We start from the raw sequence: 19,222 nt of genomic DNA on the forward strand, positions 1-19,222 counted from the left end.
TGTTTGGCTGTTGACAACCCAAGCATTGAGTCAAATTGGGCTCAATTTTGGCTAAATCTCCACCTAGACTATCAACATGAATAGGACCACTACATACATTTCCTATGAAAGCACTGCGGAGGCTAAATACACTTACTGAAGGGTCATTAGACTTGCTTGGACCACCTCCAAGTATGCTTTGTTCTGATGTCTATATTTCTTTCCTTTAAAATGCTGAACTATAAGAAGAAATAAAGCTACAGACACTAAACATTATGACAACACAATGAACACAACTAGTTGCTAGTTCATTCACCAATTAAAAGCTTTAACAAGTTGCACCATTTACTGTATGTAGTTGGTTGAATGTGTTGTATCATAGCAGTCCATGGTCAGAAAACAATGTCAACATTGTACATGACAAGATCTTTTAAATGTGAGTGGCATGCAAATTTGAAAGAAGCAATGAAACGAAAAAAGAAAAACATGTCAACTAGACGTGCCACACAACAGCTTAATCAAAGAAACGGGTGATCCATATATCCCTTTTCTTTGGGAAATATACTTTTTCTTTGGGAAATATATATATAATGTTGCTTTCCTTTAATTGTATATAACTTACAAACTGAAAACGTGCCATTTTTAATATCTTGCAACAAACACTTCAAGTAATGTCCTATTGTACTGATGGGCTCACTACTAAAGCGTTGCACTTGTTGTAATGAAATTCTAATGACTGAGGAGGGCACTCTGCCCTGCTGAGGACAAGGGCCTTCCTTAATACCAGAGATCACTTGCATAAAGATGTCCCTCCTGAATCACAGAGCTTAACTTGCCACTGATTGAAGTCAGAACTGATGGGTTTGAAAACTGAAAAGGCTTTAATCTACTCTGTCCCTCTTCAATATCACAGACGACTTAAAAAAACAAAACTGGTTTGTGGAGGACGCGGCCTGGGCTGTCCAATCAGATCTCAGGGAACGTTTGTCCAGAATAATGGAAATAATACAAACCTAGGGGAGCCTGATTCACACAGGGGGAATCAGTTATGCATGTCCATCTTGCCCTGGGGCTTTGACAACAAAGTGGAACATCAAATGAGACAGGCAGCACGGAACTCAGGTAACACCTTCCATGAACTCCCCACCACTGGGCTTATGTAACCCTGCCACAGTTTTGACAATGAGGACAAAAAAGTGATATAAAAGACAGCTGTTCAAAGTTTAGGACATCTAAAAGCTGCTGCAGGTGACGTTGGCAGTTTTTAGCTATATTTCCCTGGACTTGGCTATCCCTCACACCACACCACTACCACCTGCTTTCAATGTGCACATGAACTACAGGTGAACTAAGGGAGAGGAAATTGATTCACTGTAGTATCGCAATATTCTTCGGCTCGTGCCCAGGATCTGCCTCTGTGAAGGCTTTCCGTTTGTCCAGACTGGCATTTTAGTTGCTGATGATAGAGTACATGAATAGGCCAGACACATTGTTTTCTCTCCGCATTAATTCTCAGTCAGTGTGCAAAGCCAACCAGCTGATTTATTCAAGTAGCTTCAATATCTTACGGTATCAGTATTGTCCTTATGAGATCAGGACATGTGATGTAATATTAATCTGACAATGGAGCATTGTACACTGACAAGATAATCCTCAATAAGGCAAACAGCTTTCGTAAAATTTCCCCAGCTTTCTGTTGAAGCTATTTGTGAGTGAAAAACAGCAAACAATGGATAAATATCGTAATACCAACATTTATCTGATGAAGGGCTTTTGGGAAATCAACTGCTTAGACTTCCAGCTGCTTTTTTTCTCAAAACTATATGCTGCAGCAGGAACTATGCTGGATTGGACATCATGAAATAGCACTCAGAGACAACCTTAGGATGAAAAGACCAGTGTGTATTCCTAGTCCTTAATGTTCAGTTCATTCTTAATCTCACAGCCTCAGATGCATACACACAGTACAGTGGCATTTCCTCAACCAATCTGCAGTATGGACTGCTGGCATGGACACATTCAGCCGGTCTCTCACTCACTCACTCACGGTTGGTGTAATCGCTTACAGCAAATCTGCATGAAACGAGACAGCCGGCCTGGCCGGCACAGGTCACACCGCAGTGGTCTGCTTAATACTGTGGAAGCTCATGCGTGTGGGGGACGTGGGGATGGACATGGCACGTGCCACCCGCACACGCAACTGGTGGTTGTCTTGCCAGCGGTGCCACCTTTTCCTGGCAGCCGAGCGCACCTGTAACATGGAAACAGAAATGAAACAAAATGAGAGGGGAACACAGATGAGCTCCTGCTCCGCATCAGTACAGGTGTTACACTCTGAGAAGACAAACGCCTGATGACTGGTTCCTCCTTACGATTGGGTCTAGTCAAAGGCTGAGACACCGTCGGCTGAAAACAAACCACAGACGATGGAGAGATTCAACCAAAAGCATCTCTGTTCTGGGGACAGCCTCCTTCACTCCGCTCCGGTGAAGTGGGCACATCCTGCTTTGTTACGGTATGGCCCTTAGGTCTGTAGGTGGCCCTTTAACCCTTACTTGATTCATGATCCCTTTCTAAGCATGCAACTTTAATGCAGCATGACAAAGCGGCCTCTAACCAAATGATCATCGGCTGAGCGGAGCTCTCCCACAGACAGGGGGAGAAGGCTGCACACAGAGAGTTGCTGCAGGCGCCGGGGCTTGAAGAGCAATACAAAAGAAGATTCCATCTGGATTTAAACAGGGCTGCCCTGAAAACTCCTTCTGAGCAGCTTTCATCTTCAAATCAAATACAGTAGAATATTTTTTTTCTCGTCTTGAATGAGCCCTTAATTGCCTTAAATTGCAATCTATGTAATACTCAAGTACGTACTGTCTTTAGTGATTCAAATTGATCCTGACAGTTAAGTCCTCATTAATAAGTACTTATGATGCCATATGGCCACAAATAATGGTCAAAGAACAACAAAGTTCCATCAAGATGGTATGTATATACATGATCTATTATGCAACTACACAGTTGAAGGTTTATTGTCCCCTATGGCACTCCTCAGGAGAGGCATTCTGTTGACATTTCATGTCACAACAACCAAGAGAAATGAGGAATGGGGGCATTAAGCCATTCCCAGATAATCATTCCTGCCTAATGCATATATGATGGGATACACCTAATGGACATTACATCAGGCCTTTCATTCAGCTGTTTCATCCCCACTCAATGGCATTTCTAAAATATATTTTTTGGGGGGCCAAACGTACCAATCCTTGCATACAACATGTGTGTGCACAATCCCACGATTCGTGTACATAGGTTTTTGAGATTATGAGTAATGAATGTTTTCCCAGCAATTATCTTTACATAAATATCGTTTGAATGCGTAGATAAGTGTTCAGCACGATTTAAGTGCATACGCAGTGTTGATACATGTGGCATTATATCTTGTATTGCATACATACAAACACGATCACAAACACACACAAGAATGATAGCACTAGGCAACAGAGATGAAAATATCCTTAATAAAACTAATTAACAAACCAACAAACAAACAAAAACATGAAATGTCTTCTGTTGGCTAATGTGCCTATAAAGGAGATTGGGAAGGGACTGGTGACTGTTAATCTGCACTGTTGAGTCTCAGTATAAATGGCTTCTGGGATAATAATGGGTGGCCCTGCTCCATCTGAGGAAGGTGAGGGATTGTGGGTAAAGAGGCTTTATGTGTTCCAAATGCCCTCTTGACCTTGCTTATTGACAGACCTGCCACCCAGTCAACTCATGCATGAAATTACACTCAGTGTTTACCTACCTCTCCATTAAGGAAGCAGTAAAATACTGACACAAAGAAGCCCTGGAAAACAATAACAAAGGATTATTGCCCATCCAATATCAACACTCATCACAGCCGCCATGGAACTAAAGGTCTCTCATCACCACTGTCGGAAAAAAACACACACATTAGCGCATCACTCTAATGTACCCACACAATCTAAAACTGTTTCAAGTTAAATCATACATTACGACACACTTCTCCATACATGATGAAACAGTCTGAATAACAGACTGAAATGTAGTTGTATTCATCAACATCTGTGCTATGTAATGTGTTAAATGCAGTATGAACAGTTCTCCAAACCAGGCTGGAGTATTCCCTGTATGCTGCATTAACAGTCATAATGCAAGCGGGGCACTGCGACGCAGACCTCTGACATGGCGTGGCTGAAAAGAGAGATTTATTTCTTTCAGCTCTGCTCGGGCGTGCGAATGAGGTGGAGGCAGACGCATCCGGACACACGACAACGCCAAGCCATAAATAATTGGCAAATCCTGAAACTGAGGTGTCAGCTGGCTGTGGGGGGCTTTCAGCAAACCATCAAAGGCAGCTCCTATAAAATGTTTTGAGGGGAAAACAAAACTCTTTGCACCGAGCTGTATTTTGATTTAAATAATGCTGCATCTCGACCTGAATAAGGTTGGGGGTTGTGATGCTGGGAGTGCCGAGTAGCCTTTAACACATCACATGCCCACTACAGCAAAAACTGCGCTCACAGAGGAGAATAAGACAAATTAGTCTCTTTTGCTCACTGGTCATATGACACAGATGCCTTTAGGGGGGAAGAAAATGAAAACAATCTGACAAAGGAAGCGGAGAGAGGGCATGGAGCTTAATGGAGTTGGGATCTGCTTTGCAAATAACATATTTTGGTGGGGAATTATGCAAATAACCATGACTGTAAACCATACTGAAGCAAGAACACCAGGCTGCACTGAGGCACTTCACCAACAAGCTACCTTACTTGTTTTGTGGAGACACTGTCGAAATTTGAGAAAAGGAATTTGAAGGTTGGGAAAAAAGAGCATCACCAGATTGAGACCAATTACAGCATTACAGGCTCGGAAGATTAACTGAGTTATAAAAGGAAATATTAATGAGGTAGTTAATCCAGTTCAGAAAGGAGAGCCATGGACAGCAAGAAAATATGACTTATGCAAATGTACTGACTGAATGATTTGGACGTGTATAGCATGCTCCAGATGAACAAGTTGTCTTGTTAAAATCTCTGATTTGCTGAGCTGAAGGGGGAAATTGAAAGACCACCCTCACTAACTTAGTCATGGTATATTGTAAAATCTTTATATAAAGCATCATTAATGTAACATGATAGATGATTCACTTGAATTGTGTACAGGGCATTCTAGTCCACCAAAAGCAGATTTTTTTTCAAGCAGGCACTTTGCCTTAGTCTAGTAAGCAGAGCAGAAGGCAAGCCAACCACCAGTCTTTAGGGAAAACAAATGTACTTCATGACAAAGGCAAAAACGCAACCGTGTAAGAAGACAGGTTAAGTATAAAAAATCAGAAAAGCAAAAGTCTGAGAAGCATTAAAGGTTATTTTTTAGTTGGCCTTGAAAGACGTGAAGTGTTTTGGCAAAAGCATCAACCCTCTGAGTCGACTTTAGTAAGAAAGAAATGATCACGCTGCTGTTGTCCGGCTTTGTCACTATCGCCTTGGGAACTAGCACACAGCACACGCGAACTCAAGTACTCAGCACTACTGCAAACTGCTTTGCAACACAGATGTATTGCATCAGGCCTCAAACCCATTCTACTCGCATTCGATCCTCACAAAAAAGGAGTGCTTGCACTGATCCAGTGCATTTACATATTAATGGCGTAAACTGCCCACCTTTTAAATTCACAATTCTCAATTAACCAGACTGGAGGATTTGCCATGCAACTGCCATTTTTGTGCTCTTTAACATGTCCTCAAATGGCGTGTGGATGATTCAACATGTTGGAGAGTTTTTAACAGCAATTACGTACATCATCATTTTGGTAATGTACCCAACACTCACAGACCCTTATCCTACGCATGGTGCCTGGATGATGATATCTCTCCCCCCCGTTTCTCTCTCTCTCACACACACACACACTCTCCATCTTTCTCTCTCTCTCTTTTGCTCGCTCTCTCTCACACACACACACACACACTCTCTCTCTCTTTCAAAAAATAAATAAATAAAATAAAATTGGTGAATAGTTTACCTCCCACATGTGGTGGAAGCTAACTGTAATGTGTGCTGATTGCTTTTTACCTGTCACAAGACCAGCCCACTCCACTAGCGCCCACCTCCACATGTGTGCTCACAATGAGTTCTGATCAACATTAACCTTGTGATCACAAGTGCGCCATGCAGCACGACTGCCTCTCTTTAAAACTGACATTAAGCAAATAGAGCAATTGTACTGAGCACTAGGCTTGGGCAGGTTCTATTTTTTCATACCTTCATATCTTCCTGACATTTCAGCAGGATATAAGGTACTTGACGGCATTCGTTTAAAAAAAAAAAAAGCTGAGCTGCTGGTGACAGAAGTCATTGTGGCATGTATGACATTGTCTAGCCTACAATGCTGTGTGTCTAATAAGCAATTAACCTACTTAGACAAGTCTTGCTGGGTTTAAATACCCATAGAATAATGAAAAGATGGGACGCCCTTCTTCCATAGATTCAGTAGACCTTGCTAGAGGACCTGAGGACACTTCCGCAGATACCGCCAAGTCGGCGTTACCCATCATGCACTGTAAACTCCGGAATCGTCTGAGACTAAACGGGGTCATCAGTGTGGGAGTTGAGTGCTAGGGAAATGTGAAGACATCTCCTTGTTGAAGAGTTCAAAAGACCTTCACCCTTCACCCTTCATTTATTTCAGCAGCATCACTACAATTCATCGTCGTAAAAAACGGATTCACCCAAAGGGTGTATGGGAAATGTAGTTAACTAATCTACTAACAGTAACGTGAGTGTAAGCACATAACAACATTGGTGAGATTGCCTGAGTTATATCAAATATTAGCCCTGCTTGTGACTGATAGTAGAAAGTGGAGTGGAGTGTACTTTTGACAGTTTTGAAAATCATACCTTCCCCGGTATAACGTAACACCCTGATACCACCCAATGCTACTGTGCAAGTGTAGTAAACCCGTTATCATAAAACATGCATCAAAACTCATTTCAAATGTTTATAGTTTACAGTGGTCACCACATAAAGATCATAGGTGGATTGGTAAAAAAGGACACATCCTTACCTGAAATGACTGTAAAAATGAATTGAAATAAATAAACACTATTTGGGAAATGTCATCTTCCCCAGGGTTCACAAAGAACAACATATAAGTGATTCCAAGTAAGGGCAGGAGAACTAGTGTGGCCTTCACAGCTTTCCTGAAAACAACAAAACAGGGAGGAAATGTTATTTGATAAAGTTGTTATGGTTTAGGCTACATAGATACTTCATTGGAGGTACAACTACATGTCTGTTTGCAAACTCAGTAATGAACATCGCAGGATTGGAGTGAAACAAACTGAAGCAAATGGATAAATGAAAAAAATAGCATATTGCGGAACAAAACCGCCATGGAGTAAGGCTTCCCCCAGTACTCCCTTGCTCCAAGCACAAGATATGGATGTTAATACACCAATAGGGATTTAGGATTAAACCAGGATGGATTTGGAAGATCTGAAGTATAACAGCAGAGACTAATGAATTTTTCAATCTAAAATATATATTTATTAATTTTTAAGAGGGATTGCATGAGGTTAAACCCCTGCCGAATCTGCATTTTTAAGTTTGTGTCATGGTGATGTTCCGACTGAACATTTGCAGTCTCAAAGTGTCAAGTCTTCCGGCCTTAGAGGATGCCAAACTGTGACCATGGACAGGCCACTAATCTCAGGGTGACTAATCACTCAGTTCCCTCAATGCTGCCAACAGACACAGTCCTGCCCTGTATGGTACAGGATAGCTCCTTACCACTCCTTAGCATTTATTCAAATATGCTTTAAAATGATGAACATACCCATTCTATTTCTATGTACATCAGATCTCTATTTGCAATGATCATAAAATCTAGCTTCTCTGAAACATCTGGCAATATCTGCAGTTAATCGATTAATACAATCAACACTGGCTATTTTGTGATATTACTACATACACTTAAGAAATCTTAAGTAATCTATAAACATCAGGGATCCTTTCATTTATTGTGTTATTTATCCATGGCAGCATGAGTTTAACGAGTTTGAGTATTTCACAGAGACAGAAGGTTGCCCCTGCCCCGCATCTTCAACAAAAATGTAACATATACAAAGGACATGTGACTTAATCAATGTTGGAGTGGAAGTCTACATAAAAAGCTAAACTGCCCAAACCCTAAACTGGCCTTTGGAGATACTGTACAGTATTGCACGATAACACAGATAATCTGTTTGATTTGGTCGTAAGACCATGGAGCCGTATAACTTTTAAGACTGAGTTGCCAAGAGTGGCACCCATCACACAAATGGCCATATTCTTCCTGCACGCCGAAGCATTCCTTGAGCTTGTGTAAATAGAGAATGGCGAATCATCAGGAAAGGAATATTGCTCACACAATCAAAGTGTAATTGCTATTCACGTAAAGAGCTTTCCAGCGAACAGAATGAATAAGGTGGTGCAGTAAAGTCCAGATTTGGAATAACAGTCATACTGATACATACTGACATATGTGGTTGAAAAACTAAAGCACATTAGCATACAGGCTGCAGTATTTGAAGGACTACTATGCATATGCTATGCAACTGGTATTGCCTGAGTGGCACTGGGTAGTTCTTGATAGGTCAAAGTCATTATTAACAGACAGCTAAAAACAGCTAGAGCTGCAAGGGAAGACACTTGTCACTGGAGCTTATCACAGGAGCACAAAGTCAAATGGAAACAGATGGTTCTTCAGGGATTCCTCTATCCAGGACATGTTGGAGCCACTGCTGAGCACAGCCCACTTATTACACCTGGCAAAACACGCCTGAGTGCAGCGATGCATAGAGCAGTGAGACGCACATTCTGTTATCTGCCATTCACTATGAACCCAAAACAGAATCTTACAACACTTAAAGACTCTCACTGGCTTTCCTCTAATAATTAAAGGGACACAAGCTGTACCATGTTAACACACAGGAAATGGTTAGTATTACGTGCACATCTTAAATGACCACCCAATCTACAGTTCTGGTGAATGCCATACAATAATTTATAATATGGTCCGTCTCTAATACGTGATGGCTCTATCTACAGAGATTGCCATCTAGGTGTAAAACAAAACAACACTTTCAGTGTTGTTCAGCTTTGCTTGATGAAGATGTTTTTCGAGTTAATGCAGGCAGATGGCCTGTTTATTTTTTTGTTTTCATGTTTGAAGATGTTAAAAAGCGTTATTGCTTTCAACATAAGCAATGACAGTCCACTGCACTAATGCCTTATGTTCTGACTCTTTTATGGGAGTGAAGACACTTTGATATACACTTTATTTTCAAATCTAACAAGAGCGCATTAAAACACTTGTTTTCAACTGTTGGTGATAAAACTAGATATACTTCATTTTCAAATCTAACAAGAGCGCATTAAAACACTTGTTTTCAACTGTTGGTGATAAAACTAGATATATTTCCAAAACATCCCTGATGTGATGTGCTCAAAATGTATCAAGGTCTCCAGTAAACAGATTTGCTTGATTAGCTCTGATGACAATTAATGCATGACTCAAGGGTACTACAGATCAGTTACCCAGAATTCATATTTCCATCTGCCAAAACATCTGAATGGAAGCATCAGTGTGTACATGATATCTTCTTTGAAAGATCTCAACATTCTTCAAAGAGAAAATGTTTTTAAACTAACTAAATGAAAATAACAATTATTTAGCAGAAATGCTTGAATCTATCTTACCTGTACTGTATAGTTTCAGATGTAGTGGAAGCTCTCAGTTTTGTCATGAGAATTCTTACAATGTTGAAAAGGAATACAAAATTGATCTAGCACAGAAAAAGGCAAAGAAAATTGATAAACAAAGGTGATTTGCAGGAGAATCATGGATGCATATCTTTGATCAATATAGAGAAAAGACGTAACAGAAATGGAAGCTAGTAATATATAGCCTAGAAGTAGTACTTACTGAATATACTGTCAGAACAACCTCTAAAAAATGCTGTAAACATGACTGTGCATAATCAACTTAGCTAACAAAATCTTGGAATGGATTGCACATTACCATCTACTAATGCTAAGATGCTGTTGCACTCTGACGCCTAAACAGCAGTCTGCCAATGCAGAGGAACAAGACAATGATTTAGAGAAGCAAACAGAGGAGGACTATAGTTAAATATAAATAAAGATAAATAAATAAATCAAGTCTAAACCAAATCGATGCATCTGTGTGACCTACATGTGCTCTGATATGCGTGACCTACATGTATGCTGATGGGGCAAAACATGAGAGGGCTGCTGGCAAAACAAACAGATAAATGAGAATGAAATTATTTCGAGGTCTACCAATCCTCTGGGCCTCCACTTAGCACCGCCACATTTCTGCCTCTGTTATCTGCCTCAGCAGCCAATTCAGAAATTGGTTTGTGCCCAGATTGTGCGCATTCAGCACTTTCACGCGCGGTTTGCTTCCTCCACTGACTGCATGCTAACACGCAGGACTGAGTCACATGATTAGGGTGTTTTTTATTTCTTTTTTATTTGGTGACGAAGGAAGTGGAGAAATCATAGAAAAACTGCTTTTCAAAATAAATATCACAGAACGGAAGCACAGAGAGTTTCAGCTGTGTTTCACTCACCAGTAGAACAAGGATCACAGGTCCTTGATAAATATAGTCTATGTATTTTCCAGGTTCCTTCCCAAACCAGCATCTGCATGTAATAAAATTCAAGTCACGAACCACAATACAGTCATAAGATATAGCCATTTGTACATGCTGTCTCTGCATTTGGGTCAAACTGTATGTATTGCAGATGTATATATACATAGATGTATTACAGTGCTAAGACTGAGGCGGTATTTGGACATTGCATAGGTAAAGGACCTATGATTAATATGCATTAGAAGAGCACACAATGTAATTAAAGCAAATACTTGTATTTCACTTTTCTCCATATTCACACATGGCCATTATGGACGTCGCAATAGTGATACATGTTGATATGCCACATACTTTCTATTAAGACATTCAGTTAGAGCACATTCATATGCATTAATATTGGATAACTGCCCTCTAGATTACTACTCCACCAAGCACAGGCTGTTCCTTACTGGTCAGAAAGTAGTCCACTCTAAGTGGTGGAAGCCTACACTCACAGGTCTCATTTCCAGGAGAATGCCCTTGCTGTGCCACTTTATTCAAGGCTATTCGTTCAGAGAAAGTGTACAATTTCTCTCTCTTTCTCACACACACACACACACACACACACACACACACACACACACACACACACACACACACACACACACACACACACACACACACACTCACGCACACACACACACAGACACACAGAAAAACACACACTTTGTGGGGGAGTCCCACATGGTTCAGCACTTGTTATATTTTAAGAAATTCTCTTTATTCCCTTATTCAATTAGAGCTGAAGTATGTGTGGGAGAGCCGTGAAAGGGGATGGTGAAGAGGGGAGTGGGGGTGACAGAGTATGCTTTTAAAACGGTGAAGAATCATTCTAACAGCTCCTCTGGGCTTGACTTCTTAATTTTTAAATCAAACAGCTTTCAGGGCAATAATATGATAAAAGGACAGTTAAGACGTATTCACAAAAGTGCAGATGCTGCATGTTTTGTATCCCCGTGGAGGGTTACTGTATTCCTAGTTGGTAGAGTATTCATCAGCATTTAACTGAGTCCTGGTATAACTCCACTATCTGCAGTAACAAGAAGCTCTTGGATCTTGGCAGACTAGACATGCTCCCAATCGTCTCCTGCTCAGGTCAATGTCATCATCAACAACAATTTCTTATCTAGTTCTAGTTAAAAAGGCCTGTGGAGCTGTCAGTGGCCATCATTCCTCTGGGCCTGGTTACAGCACATGGTGGGGATGATTGGACATGCTTTTAGTGTGGAGGCTCAGGGGGGTTGCTTTATATCACAACATGCAACTGAGCCAAAGTCTGACCAACAACCAAGAAGATCTATTATGGGTCATCCCGTGTCATTTAGGCAGCTATGGGCATACACCGCACCACAATTGGCTGATAATCTTTTGTCTTAACAAAAACACTCTTACATGACATACAGTATCTCAAAATGTAACTACTCCCAAAACTTTTCTGTTTAGAATGTATTTAGTACTCGTGAAAACTACCTTTCAAGATGCTTTCAAAAATGCTTACTTTAAAGGTAGCTTTCAAAATCACTAAATAAATTCTAAACAGAAAAGTTTTGCAAGTAGGAAGCTATAATTTTGGATGTCATCTGAGAGTGCATTTGCCAAGGGGATACATTATTAGCCAATTCTGAGATGGTTTGATGGAAAGATTTTCCCAATTTAGTTGTAATGACATGGAATGACCCTTCTCTAAGGGTGTGTCTTATCATAGCCAGAACTGGTTAGAGTGGCAGTACGCTCTCCACTCAAACCAAACTCCACTCATTAATTAGATAAGTGATTTGTCCATATTACTGGTATCTGGTAGAATTATGCTCATTTTGTGATATTTTGGGGATCCCTGTTCTTGACACTCTTCCTTTGTTTTTTGTTGACATCTGAAAGAAAACTGTTGTCAATTCTACAGCTTTTGGGTTGTCATTCTTTAACCATACCAATTGAGTGCAAAACGGATTCAAGCGATATTGATGAAACTTTGTGTGGCCACATCTCCATAATTCAGCTTTAAATGGTCAGTGGATGGGGGGGGGGGGGGGGGGGGGTGTTAAGCTTTATTCATGGTTCTGGGAAAGGACATCTGTGTTCAATGAAAACAGTGAGTCATCATCTGCGTAAGCCTGACTCCCTTCTCAAAGCAAGTTTGGTAAATGTTGAGAGCTTCTGCTGTCTTTCATAGGATAACCGAGAGCCATTTAGGTGTTCTTCACTAAAATCAGGCACTTACTGTTCATTTTCATTGTACAGCTTTCCTATGGCCCATGCCACAATTATTGGACATGGAATACCTGGAAAGAAGAAAGGAAACAACTAAAACAAAAGCACACAAGGAAACTGATTCAGTAAACACCCAGTATGATGCAGGAAGGGGGTTTGAAGGAGACTTCAAGTAAGACTGAACATTTAGTTGCTTGTGGTGGATGGAAAATCAATGCAGCTTTGAATGCGTCCTTTGCCCTCATAAGACAAAACCCCCTCCTGACGCCCATGAGCAGCCAGCAGCAGGGTAAGGAGTGGAGACTTAAACTGAGCAAATCCACTGAACCAATGGGCTGAGCAGAGGCTGTTGAGTGTGTGATTAAGTCCCCTTTCATCATGCTGAGCAAGCGCTAATCATGAGCTCCTATGTGGCCGACTACATTAGCTCAGCCATACCCTATTGAGTCCCGCTAAGATAAGCCGCGGCCTGGTGCCTCTGATGCCAGAAGTCCCAGGTCCTAGGCCGGGGCAGTGATTATTTCACTTTGACCGCTCAAGAGAAATAGGCAATGTGTTAAGAGGATCAATGGAGCCTTTAACGCCATAATCATTCCCTATTTTCACATTTAAAAACTACAGTCAAGCCTTTTCAAAAGTCACCCGTCAGACACTATTATCAGAGGCGTTTTTAATATTAAACATTCATGTAAATCAGATTTAATTCAATTCTTCAATCTGACTGACTGAACCGTCCTAATATATCCTAAAAATAATAATGAGGATGTTTGTCACCACTACAGCCCTACAGTACATCCAATACCTTACTTTGACCACCAAACCTTACAGCCCACCAACGTTTTCGTGTTTTCTTTCTTTTGACTCTGCTTTATCCTGTCCTCAAATGTCATTGCATTGATGCACTATCAGAAATCTAACTGCCATCGCACCATTGTTAAGGTCATTTTGATGGAGTAAAATACCTACAGTGTACTTTTGTACATCAAACAAGCATGAATGCTGCTAACATTGCATTTTCTGAAAGCAACAAAGCTGTAGAGCCTAGGGATATGTTGCAAAAGAAAGCCCAGCTAAAAACAGCCATGGCTGCTCATTGAGTCAAGCGTAAATGGGCTTAGAACTGTTTTCAGCTGGGTCGCTCAGGCCTTTCTGTTCAAATGAAAAACAATTGATTAAAAAGAAGCATGCATGAATTAATACCCTCGGAAAAGTAATCAAATTAGAGGGGAAAGGGAAAAAAAGGGGTTGTAAGAGACACCTGAACTGAAAGGATTTACCCACACATGTAACTCAACCCCAGCACAGCACTCTGTGACCTTCATGCCCCATCCACGACTGTGGAAGGCATAGTTCATTTCATCTGGGATTATCTTTGGACTGACACAGATGTTCTATTTCTGCATCAGGTAATTTGGTGGAAATATTTCATTACATGTAGGATAAGCAAACTGAGTGTGTGTGTGTGTGTGTGTGTGTGTGTGTGTGTGTGTGTGTGTGTGTGTGTGTGTGTGTGTGTGTGTGTGTGTGTGTGTGTGTGTGTGTGTGCATGTGTTTTGCTTGCCCTTTTTCAAAGAAAAGGCTTTTTAGAGACGAATGGCCTCTTATAGATTAAACGCTTTAGACTTTCGACTGAGTAAGTACCCGTAAATTCCATTATCTGAACAGATCTGACATATTTAATGCATTTCCCCCTATATACTATATATCTCATCAAAAGGAAAGACAGTCCTGCAGTCATGTCCCACAGCACACAAGTGACTCAATCCACTCTGGCCTATGTTATGCGTCATTTTAGCACTGTAACACTGAAGCGGAGAAAAAACATCAGTGACAGTCATCTGTAGTTTAGCTACATGACTGCCCTTCAACTTTTATTTAGAGTTGTCCTTTGGCAAGACGACCAACAACACAAGAGTCTTGACTTCCCCCAAACACATCTGCCCGAGGTGGGCATGTATAATGCATGGGTAGGAGGGTTGTGGGCATCTGTGGCTTTTTTTCTAGAGCTGTAGCTACAACCTCAGATGTAAAAACCCAACAGGAGCCAATAAACCTCTTGGATGAGGTGTCCAAACCACAACCCCAGCCAGAAAGCTACTGATTTGTATCACCTAGCAATGCAGCCTAGCCTGGGAATGACTCACTTTCTTTAAAACGTCTATATTTAATTGAGTTTTGTGCTATATCTCTCTGCTAGCGCATAAGTGTAGTCGCTTTGACATTTCACTGGTGGCTTCTGAAGTATAGAACGCAACCTCAGTGAAATTTCTAAAAATAAAAGAATCAACATGAAATTACATAACATAAATGATTACTTAACACATTTTTATGAAATATTTTTCCAACAGCTGTTATCTTGAATGTTGGATTACATTTCGTTGCACACTGTACTTTTATTTCACAATGCTGTACTTCATTTCATAATGTATAATCAATGTCTCCAAACACTATAAAATTTCATATGGCAACATTCGGGACAGCTACACTGTCTGTACTGAAGAGCATTCAGCCACACTCTGTTGCACAAACTGACGTGAACGAGTATCACAGAGGCGGAGACACCAAAGCTTTTATGCTATTATTATAATTACAGTGACCTGGGTGTCATCATTAATTTGACACTTTGGTTTTTCAAGCCTTTACAATTCCAGGTTCACTGAACTCAACAGCAATTAAACATCCCTATTTGCTGCATCTAACTGAAAAAAAATGCAACAATTCATATAATTAATTAAAGAAGTCTGATACCACTAATTCCTTAGGGTTGGTAATGGAACAGCTTTTCAGCGTAATTATTACATTTAGTGTGCAGTGGGCGATTTTTTCCAATGATTGTGGGTAGCTTTGTCCCCCTGCATCCTACTCAATAATGCACCAATGAGCTGAGGACAGCTTCATCCATGTCATGGAGATCACTGGGCATTAACATTTGTTTTGATTGGCTGCATCACAATAGGTTTATGGATATGTCTGTGTGTGTGTGTGTGTGTGTGTGTGTGTGTGTGTGTGTGTGTGTGTGTGTGTGTGTGTGTGTGTGTGTGTGTGTGTGTGTGTGTGTGTGTGTGTGTGTGCGTGTGCGTGTGCTTGTGTGTATGTGTAGGTGTGTGTGTAGGTGTGTAGGTGTGTGTGTGTGTCTATTTTTGGACGGACCATCAAAAACAGCAATCAACCACAAAGGTATGAACACGCTGCCTACTTACACCAGCCAATAAACAGGAACACCCACTTCCTGAGCTTATCTGTGGAGTAAGTCATCACAATTGCAGTGTGGAGGTAACAGCCTTCCACAAACATCCAGAAGAAGTTGGTCACCACAAAGTAGTTATAGATTGTTGTTATAAGACGACACCATGGCTGGAAAGAGGAAAACATACAGACATAACTTTAAATAACTGTGATTGATTATACTAGACATAAACCTAACTTATAACTGTACTGCTTCCATGTTACTAGATACACATCCTCAATACATTTTAGGGATGCAACGGTTTTCGGTATTTTATCGAACCGTTCGGTTCGCCCTGTTCGGTTCGGTTGACCCAGGTGAACCGCGATATTACGGTATGGGTGACATTAAACTTTTAATTTAATATGTGGCTATAATGAATGCACGCATGTATTGGGCGATAGCATGACTGCTTGGGACCCAGCAGGGGATGAGTTCTGCGCTCCACAACCATACAACAACCAATCAGAATTGTACTGACTTTCCCAAGAGCCAATCAGCGCTCTGAATGCAGACGCTGGAGATTCATGTGAGGAGAAACGAAACTTTCCCTGTTGCAGCACGATCATGGCGAGTCAACCAGAAACGGAGAAAAGAAAATTTGAAGAGGCACCGTCATCTTACAAATCAGCTGTATGGGAACATTTTGGGTTCAGTGTGGAGTATGATGACAAAGGGAAAAAGATCGTCAGCAAGCAAAGCACGGTGTGCAGGCATTGCTTTCCTACGATCGCCTACTCCACAGGTACATCCAACATGTTGAGCCACTTGCCCCGTCATCACCCGGCTGTAACTCTTAAGTGGCAGCACGGTTTGTCGCCGAAAACACAACCATCCATTGCTGCAGCATTTCAGCAACAACAGGGGCGAGTTTAGGCTATTTTTAGTGGGGCCATGGCCCCACCGTGAGATAGCTTGGCCCCACCTGGCTCAGCACATTTTAAAAATATTATATTATGCGAAAATCTTGCTCTGCCATCGCGCAATACTTTGGTTGCACTGGCCAATCTGGCAACCTTGTATGTCTGGCAACGCTGCTTCAAACGAGGCTTATGACTCGTCCATCAACTACATTCGACGCGCAGGCCAGTCGAAGAGCCCGCGCAATACATTTTTCAAACTGCGCACATTTTTCACACCGCATAAACGATTTTTTTTTTAGGGTTTAAAAATCTGAGCATCAAAGGGGATGTAGGCTAGGTAATAAACATTTCAAATACTGACATGTCTGACAACCAAGCCGGATGTGCGTTAGAATGTTTTCATACAACATTTCCTTTAGCTCTCTTGCCGGTCTCTGCTCCAGCAGTTATAGGCTACCATGGCGAAAAGAAAGGCAGAGCAGGTGCCCCAGAAAAAGGTCTGCCTAACATTTAAAACATGAGCGGCTACATGAAATAGTCCAAACTGACTAAGGTAGGATAAAACTTTCAGACATATTTAGATATGCTCGGAGGTAAACGCGAAAAGAGTTCGCTAGTGGGAAAACGTGCAGTGAACAAAAGTGACATTATTCTGTTTGTCCTTAAAGTTTGTGAGCACTTGGATGCCCGCTTCCCTGAGCTGAGTGGGCTGCCTTTGAGCCGGACACGTTGGATCGTGCAGTTAGTAGGCTACATTTGATCATGGGCTGAATGACGTGACCAATCTGGCGAAAGGGTTCGAAGCGCTTCTGGAGGAAGCATAATATGCTGTCCCGGGACGCATTTGTCGAATTCAAGTTCATGGTTATTGAGGTGGTCGCTGAAAAGTGAGCATTTTCCAGATCTGGTAGGCCTACAACTTCGACATTTGTGGCACATTCCAAGCATCTAGCGCCGACTGTGAACGCGGTTTCAGTCTAATGAATGCCACTAAGACAAACTCGTGAGGCGAGAAGATTTGAGGTAGAAATTTCCAATATTTTCAATTAGACCTATTAGGCCCTATTCAAAGTGATCTTGATAACTGCAACAACATTTTGACATATGTTTAGTCAGAAAGGTGTGTCTTCCATAGGCCTGCAGACAAGATGAGCCAAACAGCCAGATAGGCCTAGCTCCCGCAATGTAATTCAAATGACATGTTTTGTAGCTTAGTTTGTTGCAAACCACTCCAGTTATTATTTTTTTTTATAAAGGTTCCCTTTAGGAAAAAGTACACCATAATTACTATATTTATTGTAAAGCACTGCATTAGCATTTTTCTTTCAATGAAGTTCTACTTAAATGTTATACCTGCTGAGAAATGACTAAACACCTTGGATAATTTTATTTTGTGTATATATATATATATATATATATATATATATATATATCATTATCATTCATAACCAGTGAACCAGTCATAACCTCCCTAAACCTTATTTCATATCAACCAAAGATCCTTTAAGTTCAACTAAACTGACTGGTAAAACACCATCATTAAAATGTTCCAAAGTCCAGCCATTATAAATATCAACCTTGTAGACATATTGATGTATTTGCTGTCATCTTTTTTGGAAACCTATGGCAAACGCAGGCTCGTGGTCATTTTCGTAAGGTCGCGTGGTTTACTAATTGCTCACAGTGCTGAAATGTGCGCTCAGAATAAAAAATATTTGCTCAGTGCTGAAAACCGGACATTTTGAGATGTTAATGACACATTGGGAAAATCTGACCGATGGTTCTTCCGAAGTAGGTTGCTTAGATACTAGTCACTTAGTTCTTATTACTGTATGTTTTTGTGTGAAGTGAATGGGATGTGAGTGGACAGATCTTTATTCCCGCCTTTGTCAGGTATATTTGTCTCAGTCTCTCTGTTACCCATCTCAAGCCAGTCTTTTGAAATGAAGAGTTTAAAATTGACTGTTGCAGGGGGAAACACTACTCAAAGCAAATCTAATACTGCAGCTCGAAAATGTATAAATGAACTAGTTGACCTCATATAGCGAGAAATAATGTGCCTGTGAGCACTGGGGGCTGGGCCCCCCTAAAGACCAGATCCTAAAATCGCCCCTGAGCAACAATATGCTTATAATTCCGAAAAACACAAGGCAATAACCAACTCAATGGACGTCTTCATAGGGAAAGACATGCAGCCCTATTCAGTAGTTTTAGGCACGGGATT

The 19,222-nt window shown here is 41.0% G+C and overlaps 1 protein-coding gene across 3 annotated transcripts in view; it reads right to left on the bottom strand.

Annotated features, from left to right (window-relative positions):
* Positions 1-2,089: 2,089 nt before the first annotated feature.
* LOC308363312 (corticotropin-releasing factor receptor 2) overlaps positions 2,090-19,222 on the bottom strand; it is a gene marked incomplete at both ends in the record, with an annotated part of 57,424 nt that continues 40,291 nt past the window's right edge. For all 3 annotated transcript variants that reach the window (XM_080836128.1, XM_080836127.1, XM_080836129.1), the window contains 7 exons: positions 2,090-2,230; positions 3,788-3,829; positions 7,068-7,203; positions 9,743-9,828; positions 10,639-10,711; positions 12,920-12,980; positions 16,110-16,263. In XM_080836128.1, the coding sequence (XP_080692254.1) occupies positions 2,090-2,230; positions 3,788-3,829; positions 7,068-7,203; positions 9,743-9,828; positions 10,639-10,711; positions 12,920-12,980; positions 16,110-16,263 (693 nt within the window). The remainder of the gene's footprint in view (positions 2,231-3,787; positions 3,830-7,067; positions 7,204-9,742; positions 9,829-10,638; positions 10,712-12,919; positions 12,981-16,109; positions 16,264-19,222) is intronic.

Source organism: Sprattus sprattus (genome assembly GCF_963457725.1).
Source record: "Sprattus sprattus genome assembly, chromosome: 4".
NCBI classification, from domain to species: Eukaryota; Metazoa; Chordata; class Actinopteri; order Clupeiformes; family Clupeidae; genus Sprattus; species Sprattus sprattus.